Genomic DNA, 13,373 nt, shown 5'->3' on the forward strand with positions numbered 1-13,373 from the left:
TCAATTGTAATTGTAATAATTCAGTTAAAAGTTGTAAAACAATAAGTGCTGTCACTTTTTTAAAGTGCTTTATCAAATAATTCAGGGAAAAGTTGTAAAATAACGATATTTCTCAGCAAAAATATTAGTGCTGTCACTCTATTAAAAGTGCTAAATCATAATAATCCAGGAAAAATCTGTAAAATAACGGTATTTCTCTGCAGAATGTTGTTGTGATTTTGGGTTTTTTGCTTAGCAATAGCATTTACTTTGCTTATTCTTTTAACATAATATAGAAGTGAAATGTAACCACTGTTTGATATAGAAGTAAAATGTAATCACTGTTTAATATAGGAGTAAAATGTAACAACTCTTTTAAGATGTGTCCGAGCTGTGAACCCTGGAAGGGAATGTTGCGAAACCACACTGTAGAGTGAGATCGAAAAAGCAGAAGGCGTAGGCCTGATTATGCCGACGTTGAGGAAATATGAATTTACAGCATCTTCATGTATGGGGGATTCTCGCCGACCCATCAGTCCATAGACAGGAACCATAAGTCCATCTGGGAAAAATGTTGGGGTTGCAGAAAAGAAGGAGAAGTGTGGTATGCTTGAATAACATTACCATGTAAGGTATAGAAGAGCTGTGAGCGGAGGGGTGGAGAAAACAGTATATAATGACTGCGTCTAATCATACTCTTTGAGAATTCTCTGATGCACAGGTATTGTTGGTGTCTCTGAGATTCTCCCGAGATATATCTGTTTTTAATAAAGCCTTTTGATAGCATTGCAACAATTTGGCTGGTGGCTCCTGTTTTCTCCTACAATCAAACGAACACGCTGGGCTGAAGTGGTAGGAACGTGGTCGGCCCTCAACAATGTTTAATGAATTTTTCTGTAAATTTATAGTTTTTCCAAATAATTTAAATCAGGGTTTTTTACTTATAAAATTAAAGTTTTTGTTTGGCAGCCGCTGCTGCCAGTAATTTACCGTTTTTTTACAGTGTAGTGTTAGTTGGTGTATTTGGTTCATATTTGGTTTGGTTTTATTATCTTTTGTCAGTATCTTCTTTGTAGTGTTAGTTGTTATTAAATAGTTTCAAAATCCGCACTTGCATCCCGCCTACTTTTCGCGAGCGTTACTGTCATGTTACAGCCCCAGACTCCTTCGTTTTGGGCGTGTGTTTACGTTGTCTATGTCAAGTCGTCTGCGTCTGTGTATCTGCGTGGGTGCGGTTGTGTCTGAGTGTATATTGGTCTCACCTGTGGCTCATCTCGTCATCACTCGGGGCTTATGTGGTTCATCTATTTAATGTGCGTTCGCGCAGTGTCCCGTGCTGGTCTTTGTCCTAAGTCTGCATATTTGTATTTCATATGTTCTATGTGCACTATAATCAGAGGCGGTCTTTGCATAGAGGCGTTGCTAGGCAATTGCCTTGGGCCCCTCCCACTGTAGGGCCCCCTTGTCTAGCTAAAGCCAGGTTCACACTACACGACTTTTCAGTCATCAGGTTTTTGTGCCGTTCGCACTACACGACTGGTTGTGCTGTAATCGCGAGTCTCTCAGTTGTTGTGGCTTTCACACTACATGACTGATCGGCGACGCGGGCTCACGAATTAAACGACTGGGGAATCGCCGACTCATCTGGCTGCCGTCCAAAAACACGAGAACACGAAAACGAAACACTCGCAAGAACCAGCAACACCACGAAGAAGATAAAAACAATGTACATGTACTCCACATTTTCGTTAATATTATTATTATTTTTTTACCGTTTAACCACTCCATAGTCCCAAATTGCCAGAATTATTTCATCTCTCCGTTGCAGTGAACATAGATATAGTCAATCGCACTATTTCTCCAGTGCTGTCACAATAACTTAAACACAGTGTTGTAGTAAAGTTGTATGAAGCTAGACGCTGCTGTTGACTCACAGTCGCCGACTGGGCTAGATATGAAACATGCTAGATATTAAACATGCTAGATATCTGCCGGTCATCTGCGATGAGTTGGCGACCACTCGGCGACGGCTCGGCGAGCGTCTTTCAGCAGTTCACACTACACGACTGAGCGAGCGCCAAATGATCACCGATTTGCCTCCGACCACAGTTTCTGTCGGCGATCTACAAAAACAGTTGGCGACTGAAAAACCAGCCTAAAATCGTGTAGTGTGAACCTGAACTTATTTCTCGCATATTAATGTTGATGGGCCCCCTAGCTAAATTCGCCTTGAGCCCCCAAATTGCTAAGTCCGCCACTGACTATAATTGTGAGTGTTAATAAAAGTGACCGTGAGTGAATGGAAGGAATCTGTGCCTCGTCGTGCGTCACAATTACATCTTCATTTCCACCTTGGTAATAAAAAAGGTTTGCTTTGGTTATATAATCCATTCGTAGTCCTATAATAACCAATTGTTGTTTTATTGCTTTTATGATTTATGCTAGTTAGCTTACCAATTAGAATGATCTACTTTCCTGATTATCCCACATATCCTGCCAAATCATCCCACATATTATCCCTTGTAATACTAAACATTCAATACATTTGGTCATGGTATATATGTGAACTCCACATTTGGTAATGAGCCTGATATAACTTCATTTCACCTATTCACGTTATCAAAACATATATCCCTGAGAGTTCAGGGTGGTGTCCCTCATTATTCATAATTAATTAATATTGGTACACATACATGTTAATTTCGATTAATTAATTACAGGGAAAATAACGAACTAAAAAAATGTATGCATTTTAACGCATTTAACACATGAGACACTTTTGCACAGTGGAATGTTTCTCAGTGCACAAGTTTCAGGCATACAGATTATATGGACGCACAATAAGATGAGCATGATGGAGATGATTGAAGAGGCTACGCTGGTGGATGAGAAATTTAAATATAAGAAACTTCCAGATGGAAGTACAAACAAAAATAGTGTTATTTGCACTTTTTGAGGAAGGAGTTCGCCATTTGTTACCACCTCAACGCAAAACATGTTGGGGCTAACGCGCAGGTCAGTACTGATAACTTAGCTGCTAAATGTATTCCTAGTACGAGCAAACAGTGTCGCCAGTCAACACTCGACCACATGTCTGGGGTTCAAATTGATGAATGGAAGATCCAGTCATTTGCTTTGAGCTTGCAGAAGACCACTTCTAGGCACTATGGAGATGCCTGTGCAGAGAACGTTATGCCTGGCAAATTAAAGAAAAAGTTTACCATCTAAAATGGTAAGAAACATCTTCTGCTTTACTTCAGTCCTTATTCTTCCAATATCCTGAGCAAAACTCCCAAAATTAAACATTTTTGGTCCGAATTTCCAGTGTTCTGAAAACTGTTTGCTCTGTTTTCTGCACTCATCTATTGGTCTGTGTAGTAGACTGGTGGAAAAATAAACAAGATGTTGAAGTTTATGCTTATGATTTATTCATCATTCAAAGTTAAATTAATATTTCTCATGTTAAATACTGAAATGTGATTAAAATGTGATTAAATTTGATTAATCAATTACAAAGCTTCTAATTAATCAGATAATTTTTTTTAATCGCCTCCCACCCCTTGGGGTCGCATACTCGGTAGAGGGGTACAATGCCAGTAACGAAGTGGGAATGCAAGTCAATTTATGACTCCCAAACAGTTACCTCTTACGCCACTCACACAACACTCATAAAACCCAGCTCTCACCACAGCAACAGTCACACACGCCAAACAATTCAGCTCCCCATTGTTTGCGATTAATTTGCTTAATCACTTAATTTGGTCTAACACTTTGTCGCAAAAATGATCTTGCATCCCATTTTTGTTTGTAGAGTTAGGGTTATTTATGTTCTTTGGGAAGTAATTAATATCAATTCAACATTAGCTTATCAAAGACTGGTTAGTGCACACACCTGTTCAACTCAAAGGTATTTCTTTATGGGGATAATTTAGTGTCACCAGAGCCTGAACCTGACACATGATGAATGTAGTCAGGTATCTAAATATTCGATTTGAAATTCAAGTTCAAGTTGAAAAATTCAAAATTCAGGTCACGAAAACATCTGGGGTACTTGGGAAGAGCAAACAAACATCAAGCTAATCGAACTCACAGCTGGCCAATTACAAAACATCTCTGAGGTAATTGGGAGGCGTGTTTTTCTGCTAAGTTTCCAGTAAGGGTTTGGTCCTTGTTTGGCATATGGCAGCATGAAGTGGCCTCTCTGCCACCCAGAAATGGCCCTTTGGATGCTACTAAAAACATAATTGTGGCAGGTAGCGTGGCCAGTGCTCGACTGTGGCATCTGCTGTCCAGAACCACCTCCTGTCTCTCATGACAGGCATCTAAAGAATGCATTTGAGGATTACTACACAGCAGTAAACCATAGTCTATGATTTTCTCATTCTATGGTGGGATTGAGGTGGGATTGTGAGGTTTTTTAAAAAAAGGAAATACAATTTAAGATCATTAAGGAATTCAATTTGTGTGGTACTGTAATGACAAGCCCCTACCTGGCAGCTGTAGGTGGCTTTTTTCTTATGAAGACCTTCACCACACAAAGTGTTGGAATAGGAATGAGGACAGTGTATAACTCTTTGATCAAGACACTGAAGAGGCTGTTTTGGGTCTGCAGGTCCTAAAACATAAAGAGGAAATTGTAATAAGGGTCTGTTATTTTATATAAAAGGGTTATAATATGCTAAGTGCTTATTCCACATTTTTTGTAGTTCAGGTACAACTGAAAATGCAGGACAAACTTGATGGCTTTTTAGTTGCATCCAAATTGTGGTATAAGCAGGTAGATGTTACTATTGACCTGTCGTTTCACATTCTGTGAGGTTTTTTGCATGTAGCACCCAAGAGGCAGACACATTTGCTGAGAAGAACAAGTTTTATGTATCCTCTCATACACCCGGATGTATCACAAACAAACAGAAACAAGACCATGCATAAACCAGACAAAACAATGAGTTAACAAAGACTTGATTAAACACCTTCAACACTTGAATATGGCGTAACATTAAACAACATGAAACCAGATAAATAAGCCAAACATTTATGAAAGAGCAGGCACACAAGAAACCAAACTGTAGCACACATGAATTTGCTGATGATTGTTGTCGATTATTGTTGATGAACAATGTTGATATGTTTTACAGCCAATGAAAACCCAAAAGTAATTATCTCAGAAAATCAGAATATTAAGACAAATTGAAAAAAATATTTTTAATTCAGAAATATTGACCTACTGAAAAGTATGTATAGTAAATGTACTCAAAAATTTGTCAGGGTTCCTTTTGCACAAATTATTGTGTAACGATCTGCGCGGGGCAGAACAGGGAGGCGGACACAAGCGCTGAGGAGAGCGAGATTTATTACAGGAAATTCCATAGGCAGAGTTGCAGTCACGGGCATGGGTCATAACGGGGTGGCAATCCTGACATGAAATGTACACAGGCATGAACACGGACAAAGAAAACAACAAGGCAGACTGACTACGGAAGGACAGGCAAAATACACGGGTGACGGGTAACACAAGGCGCAAACACGGCAGTACTCACGAAGAACGAGATCAGACAACTCACAGGCATAACAAAAAGACCGACAACTAGACCTGGGAGACACAGGGACTAATATACACAGGACTAAACTAGGGACAGGTGATGACAATGACACAGGGGCGTGGTAACAAACAAGGAATCCATCAAAACCAACGAGCAGGGCGGGACAAACAGGCAGGGAACACGGACATGAGGGAACCCAGAGTGACAGCTACGAGAGGGGGCGTTGCCCTACGTGACATAACCCCCCCTCAAAGCGTGCCACTCCGGGGCACGCAAGGGCAGACAGGACAGGGACAGCGGACACAGGACAGACCGGAGGGACAGGACCAGACAAAATAGGACGAGGGACCTGGGACACGGCATGACACGGGACACAGGGAGACCGGATAGGGCCAGGGTGAGGCACAGGAGCAGGGCTGGACAGGACAGGACCGGGGACAGACACTGGAGCGGGGCCAGGGGACAGGGCAGAGGTAAACACTGAGACAAAAACGGCTTGGACTACAGAGACCGGCACAGGAACAAAGTGGGTCAGGACTTGGGGAACAGACACGGGGACAGGGACCTGGAGGAAACGACCAGACACAGACACAGGGACGGGCACGAGGACACGAACAGGTACACACACAGGAACTGGGACCAACACAAAACCAGGGACAGAACATGGGAGCAAGGGGAACATGGGCAACGAGACAGGGGCACATGGCAGAGCAGGGGGCACAAAGAGTCCAGGCCCAATAGAGGGCAGCACAGTCTCTGGGGACACAGGCGCGGCGGGTAGCGGGCACAGGCGCGGCCGGGCGGTGGGCAGCGAGAACAGGCAGGGTCCGCTGGCGGGCAGCGGGAACAGGAGCCGGCAGACAGGCAGCGGGAACAGGCAGGGTCCGCTGGCGGGCAGCGGGAACAGGCAGGGTCCGCTGGCGGGCAGCGGGAACAGGCAGGGTCCGCTGGCGGGCAGCGGGAACAGGCAGGGTCCGCTGGCGGGCAGCGGGAACAGGCGGAGCCGGCGAGGACGACCTCTCCAGGGTCGCGGGGACAGGAACCGGCGTGGACGACCCCTCCAGGGTCGCGGGGACAGGAACCGGCGTGGACGACCCCTCCAGGGTCGCGGGGACAGGAACCGGCGTGGACGACCCCTCCAGGGTCGCGGGGACAGGAACCGGCGTGGACGACCCCTCCAGGGTCGCGGGGACAGGAACAGGCACGGACTGCCGACGGGCAGCGGGAACAGGAACCGGCACGGACTGCCTACGGGCAGCGGGGACAGGAACCGGCACGGACTGCCTACGGGCAGCGGGGACAGGAACCGGCACGGACTGCCTACGGGCAGCGGGGACAGGAACCTGGAGTGAGGAGATGCGGTCGGGGGGCGTGTACGCCAAACCGACGTCCTCGGGGGGCGTGTACGCCAAGCCGACGTCCTCGGGGGGCGTGTACGCCAAGCCGACGTCCTCGGGGGGCGTGTACGCCAAGCCGACGTCCTCGGGGGGCGTGTACGCCAAGCCGACGTCCTCGGGGGGCGTGTACGCCAAGCCGACGTCCTCGGGGGGCGGAGCCACCAAGCCGACGTCCTCGGGGGGCGGAGCCACCAAGCCTACGTCCTCGGGGGGCGGAGCCACCAAGCCGACGTCCTCGGGGGGCGGAGCCACCAAGCCGACGTCCTCGGGGGGCGGGACCGCCATACTGACGTCCTCGGGGGGCGGGACCGCCATACTGACATCATTGGGGGGCGGGACCGCCATACTGACGTCATCGGGGGGCGGGACCGCCATACTGACGTCATCGGGGGGCGGGACCGCCAAGCCGACGTGGCTTGTACTCCCCCCCAAAAAATACATGGGGGTGTCTTGTGGAGTAGCCGGCGGGATCAGCGGTGTTAGGTCCTCCTCCTCAGGGTCCTGGGTGAGCCTGGAAGAATACACAGACACAGAAGCCCCTCGGTGGCTCTCTCTGCGACGGCTCCGCCTCCTCTGAGGCGTCGGGAGCTCGCAGAAGCCATCGAGAGCCAACCGAGGGTTAAGCAAACGCCAGTCTGTGCACTCAATCCGTCTGCCCGCGACTTGTACTACAGGTTTCTCCTCCCTATAGTGATCAAGCCGGGCAGACACGTAGCGCTCAACAGGAGTCTCGACGCGAAAGCCAGTCGAAACCGAAAGTGACTGGGCTTTCGTTGGTGCGCGTCGAGACTTCCGTGTTCCCACAGCGCCAGGGGAATTTCTGTCTCTGGTTCGTTCACGCTGCGATATCGGAGAGTTGAACTGGACCGAACCAGCCAACATCTCATCACAGCGATTAAACTCACCAGAGTCTCGCTCCCTCGCTGTGTCCTTGTTAGGTCGGTCTTTATGTAACGATCTGCGCGGGGCAGAACAGGGAGGCGGACACAAGCGCTGAGGAGAGCGAGATTTATTACAGGAAATTCCATAGGCAGAGTTGTAGTCACGGGCATGGGTCATAACGGGGTGGCAATCCTGACATGAAATGTACACAGGCATGAACACGGACAAAGAAAACAACAAGGCAGACTGACTACGGAAGGACAGGCAAAATACACGGGTGACGGGTAACACAAGGCGCAAACACGGCAGTACTCACGAAGAACGAGATCAGACAACTCACAGGCATAACAAAAAGACCGACAACTAGACCTGGGAGACACAGGGACTAATATACACAGGACTAAACTAGGGACAGGTGATGACAATGACACAGGGGCGTGGTAACAAACAAGGAATCCATCAAAACCAACGAGCAGGGCGGGACAAACAGGCAGGGAACACGGACATGAGGGAACCCAGAGTGACAGCTACGAGAGGGGGCGTTGCCCTACGTGACATATTGCATCAGTGCGGCGTGGCATGGAGGCGATCAGTCGTGGCCTGGCGGTTAGGGAACTGGTCTTGCTCCTGAGCAAGGCCCTTAACTCTCAATTGCTCACTTGTATAAAAAATGAGATAAAAATGTAAGTCGCTCTGGATAAGGGCGTTTGCCAAATGCCATAAAATGTAAATGTAAAATGATACTGTTGAGGTGTTATGCAAGCCCAAGTTGCTTTGATGGCAGCCTTCAGCTCATCTGCATTATTGGATCTGGTGTCTCTCATCTTCCTATAACGCATTACGCATTGTAGAATGAGGAAGTGGACACAAATGCTGAGGAGAGTGAGAAATAATGAAGGGAATTCCAAACTCATGGTCGAAGAGAAAAGCTTAGGTCAGATTGTTGAGGGAGTCCGAACATGAAACATATAGCGACATACTGAACAGAGTTACTAGAAATAAAGACAAGGAACAATATACATAAATAAACAAAACACGGGTAGAACACAATACAAAGGCCACGACCAGGACACATTGTCACGTAGGGCTATGCCCCCCTCTCCTCGCTGTCACTCCGGTGTCTCTATTCCCCGTGTCTGTGTTGTGCCTTGCCCGTTAGCCCCGCCTTGCTTGTCTGTTGCCCTGGTTTCTGTTTGTCTGCCACGCCCATGTCATTATCGTTATCAGCTGTGTCTTGTTAAGTTCCGTGTACTTATAGTCCCTGTGTTTTCCTAGCCCCTTGTCGGATATTCGTTCTCTCGTTCTGTTGTGGTATTTTTGCCGTGCTTAATTCTATTGTGGTTCTTTGTGCGCTCTTGTCTGTTCTTCGTTTCCCTGCCTCGTTCGTGTCTTTCAGTGTTTTGTCATGGCCATGTACTTGTCTCACTTGGATGGCTCTCCGGTAACGACTCCTGCCTGTTACGACTTCGATTATGGAATTCCCTATAATAAATCTCACTCTTCTCAGCGCTTGTGTCCGCCTCGTAATTCCGCGTCACGCAGATCATTACACACATGTACAACGAAGGCGACGGCAGAGAACTAAACACTACTTACAACAAGAGGCACGGAATGGCATAGCAATGGCAGATTACAAGAAACAATAACCGACACGGAGGAGAAATACAAAGGGGTTTAAATACACAGAACTAAAGAAGACATGGCAACACTGACGACAGGGGTGTGACAGACAGAAGGAAACCGTGAAAAGGGGGTGGGATAAACAGACAAGGAAAACACAGGCACGTGGAACAGGGGACTGGAATGACAACTAGAAGAGGGGGCGTAGCCCTACGTGACACTTCCTCTAGATTCTCTGTGGGGGTTTAAAGGTCAGGTGAGTTTGTAGGCCAATCAAGCACAGTGATACTGTGGTTATTTAACCAGGTATTGGTTCTTTTGGCAGTGTGGACATCTGCTGGAAAATGAAATTTCCATCTCCAAAAAGCTTGTCAGCAGAGGGAAGCATGAAGTGCTCTAACATTTCCTGGTAGACAGCTGCGCTGACCTTGTTCATGATATTAGACAGTGGACCTACACAAGCACAGATTATGCACACTTCCCACTAGACCTCAAGCAGATTTTTCTGAGACTAATGACTTTTGAGTTTTCATTGGCAGAATTTGTTTTTGACAAAGCTAAATGCACTGTCGGACTTTTCTTAGTCCCTGTATTAGTAAGAGTACATCCGAGGTGAGTGAACTTTTGCACTAGATACAAGAGAAGATGATAAACTGAAAAAACAAACAACTACAACGTGAAAGGTTTCTTGAAATGTTTATAATAGCAGTATTATGAGCTGTAAGCTGTTTTACCTGTTGGGTTGACAGTACTTCCATAACCAGCGACCTGCAGCACATCTCCATTAGCAGGAGTTTTGCATGGGGATTTAGGAAGCTGAGCAGGAGTGATTCCCCTCACACCTCCAGGAAGTTTGATCAACATGATATCACCCGTTTCCTTGGTTTCTTCAAATTTGTGGATGTCACGAAGATTACTGTGAGTTTTTTGGATTGCTGAATTCGGATGAACCCCTGTCTTAACTGAAACAGTTCTGCAGGATGCACAAACACATATGTGCGCACACACACACACACACACACACACACACACACACACACACACACAGAATATAAGAAAAAAAACTGCTCACAGCATCAGGATGTTTGACCAGCATGACATCACCATTCATAGTGGTTTTATCATGTGTGTGTGTCTGTGCATCCAGTACGCCCCCTTGTTATGTGTCACATCTGTGTCCTGATTTATTCCTCACTTGTGTGTTTGTGGGTCATTATGTATGTAAACCTGTGTGTGTGTGTGTGTGGGTCATTGACCCAGTGTGAGTAGGTAAACCCCTGTGTGTGTGTGTATGTAAACCCCTGTTTTTGTGTGTGTGTGTGTGTGTGTGTGTGTGTGTGTGTGTGTGTGTGTGTGTGTGTGAGTATGTAAACCCCTGTGTTTGTGTGTGTTTCATTGACTCAGTGTGCTTTCGTTTTCAATAAACGTCTTTTTCCTCACAGCTTGCCTCAGCCTCACATCCTGCCTCATATGAGAATACATCTCTGAAAGAATTTTACCACTGTGCACTGCAAATTAATCAGTTCCACTACTATTAATTGGATTTACTATGCCTATGTGCTGTATGTGTTTAAGTAGAATGAGGTGTCCATGTGCTGGAATTCAGCAGACACTGGAATGGTGCGACTCACACACTATATTGCCAAAAGTATTCCTTCCTTGACTCACATATGAGCTTAAGTGACATCTCCTTCCTAATTCATAGAGCTCAATATGAAGTTGGTCCACACTTTGCAGCTAGAACAGCTTCAACTCTTCTGGGAAGGATGTCCACAAGGTTGGTGTGTTTGTGGAGATTTTTGACCATTCGTCCATCAGATTGCTAGATGAAGAAGTGAGATTTGTCACTCCAGAGAAGGCGCATCCACTGCTCTAGAGTCCAGTGGCGGCATGATTTACATCACTGCATCTGACGCTTTGCATTGCACTTGGTGATGTATGGCTTGGATGCAGCTGCTCAACCATGGAAACCCATCCCATGAAGCTCTCTAGAATGAGCTAATCTTATTGAGCTAATCTGAAGTTTGTATGTCTGCAGTGATTGACTCTGCAGAAAGTTGATTACCTCTTCACACTCTGTGCTTCAGTATCAACTGACCCTGCTCCATCAGCTTATGTGTCCTACCATTTCAGGGCTGAGCTGCTGTCATTTCCAAACACTTCCATTTTCTTATAATACAGCTGACAGTTGACTGTGGAAATGTAGGAGTGAGGAAATTTCACGACTGGATTTCTTGCACAGGTGGCATCCTATCACAGGTCTACACTGAAATTCACTGAGTTCCTGAGAGTGACCCATTCTTTCACAAATGTTTGTATAAACAGTCTGCATGCCTAGGTGCTTAATTTTATACACCTGTGGCCATGGAAGTGATTGGAACACCAGATTCTGATAATTTGGATGGGTGATATAGGGCAACATAGTGTATGTGTAGATGACATTTTGAAGTTTTCTCAACTTTATCCAGAGCTGCTTGTCTCTTGAGTCAATGCAAAAAAAATAAAAATCTGGTTTCTTTGGATGAACAAATACATGGATTGAAACATTTGTGCAGAACACACACACACAAAGGTCCCAGATCCAGATTATGCAGTGCAAACTGGGCTAAATAAGATACAAAACATGAACATATTTCTGTATTAACCAATACATACCCGCCTGCTGTTTGGTTGTAACAGTGGGCTGCAGTCAAAACCCAGTTCTCATGGATCAGAGTCCCACCACAGAAACCTATTTGTCCATTACGTTTGTGATGAAAAACCTGTACATGATGGTGTCGTTCTCTTTTTTTACAGGGTCCTCCACCAATCAGACGTTCACCTGATCCAGCACCTGGAATAATTTTACATTTAATTTGTATGTTTTCATTCTCTTGTTTAGAGATGAACGTATAAACATGGATAACAGACAAAGCATTCATTTAGTTTTTTAGACATGGTCCTAACATATTACCATGGGTATGTTACAGGTAAGATGTTTAGGTTAGTTCACAATAACCATGCTCATCTAATCGTAGTTCAGCATGGTTCATAAGGGAAAATTTAAGAGTTAGCATAAGGGGCAAACACAAAAATTTCTCATTAGACAGTCTATAATAATAGCATATACTGGTAATGAACTTTAGATCAGCATGTCTTTAAAACAGACAGTTTTATTTGTTCCAGTGTATGTGTATTAAGTTTACTTGTTGAGTTTTATATAATGTGTTCCAGTATCTATGTATTGTTAAGTTTACATGTTGAGTTTTACCTGCCAATAGAAGCAAGAGTTGCAGGAGAAAAACCTTTGCCATGATTGTTCCCTCTCAGTTTTCAGTTGAATGGTCCCCCTCAGTCTTTTCTTGGGTGAAGATGTCAAGGAAGTGTCTGACTTTTAAACTCTCTAACCCACATCACGCCACCTCTGCACATAACACAGACCAATCACAGTTGACACAACTCTTGAGGATCAATTTTCCACTTGCTTCAAAAGCTGACACCCTGAACTTGTGAAAACCACATAACTGAACTATAAACATTTTCACATGTGTTACCATGCATTTATTGGACCAATGTTATCTTTTTAAACATTTCTTCAGGCAGATAACCAAAGTAAATGCTATTACAAAAATTGCATTTAAAAAAATTGTATATATTCATGTAAAAAAAAAAGTATATATTCATGTAAAAAAAGAACACTGAGTTAATTTTCATAATGAGGCTCCATAATTCATCACAGAATACTGCTAAACCAGCAGGTAGCAGTACCACTGGCAACACATTGAACAAGCTTGCTCTGACGGAAGTAAGGGTGTGTCTAAAGTACGTGGTTTCCAGGTACTTAAATACTCTGATCAGCCATCAATCTCTCTCTCTCTCTGGTTTGACCGACACATAGGTTAGACCTATTAAAGAGAGGCTCTGTAATTCTCTCTCTCTCTCTCTCCGGTTTTCATTAAGAGCACGCAAACTT

The 13,373-nt window shown here is 45.2% G+C and overlaps 1 protein-coding gene across 1 annotated transcript in view; it reads right to left on the reverse strand.

Annotated features, from left to right (window-relative positions):
• LOC143482162 (kallikrein-7-like) overlaps positions 1-12,924 on the reverse strand; it is a 28,977-nt gene extending 16,053 nt beyond the window's left edge. Inside the window, exons 1-4 of the mRNA XM_076980440.1 lie at positions 12,672-12,924; positions 12,077-12,254; positions 10,156-10,394; positions 4,470-4,594 (exon numbers count right to left, since the gene is read on the reverse strand). Coding sequence (XP_076836555.1) covers positions 4,470-4,594; positions 10,156-10,394; positions 12,077-12,254; positions 12,672-12,714 — 585 coding nt within the window. The 5' untranslated portion in view covers positions 12,715-12,924. The remainder of the gene's footprint in view (positions 1-4,469; positions 4,595-10,155; positions 10,395-12,076; positions 12,255-12,671) is intronic.
• Positions 12,925-13,373: the final 449 nt, after the last annotated feature.

Source organism: Brachyhypopomus gauderio, chromosome 18 (genome assembly GCF_052324685.1).
Source record: "Brachyhypopomus gauderio isolate BG-103 chromosome 18, BGAUD_0.2, whole genome shotgun sequence".
In the NCBI taxonomy this organism is placed as follows: domain Eukaryota; kingdom Metazoa; phylum Chordata; class Actinopteri; order Gymnotiformes; family Hypopomidae; genus Brachyhypopomus; species Brachyhypopomus gauderio.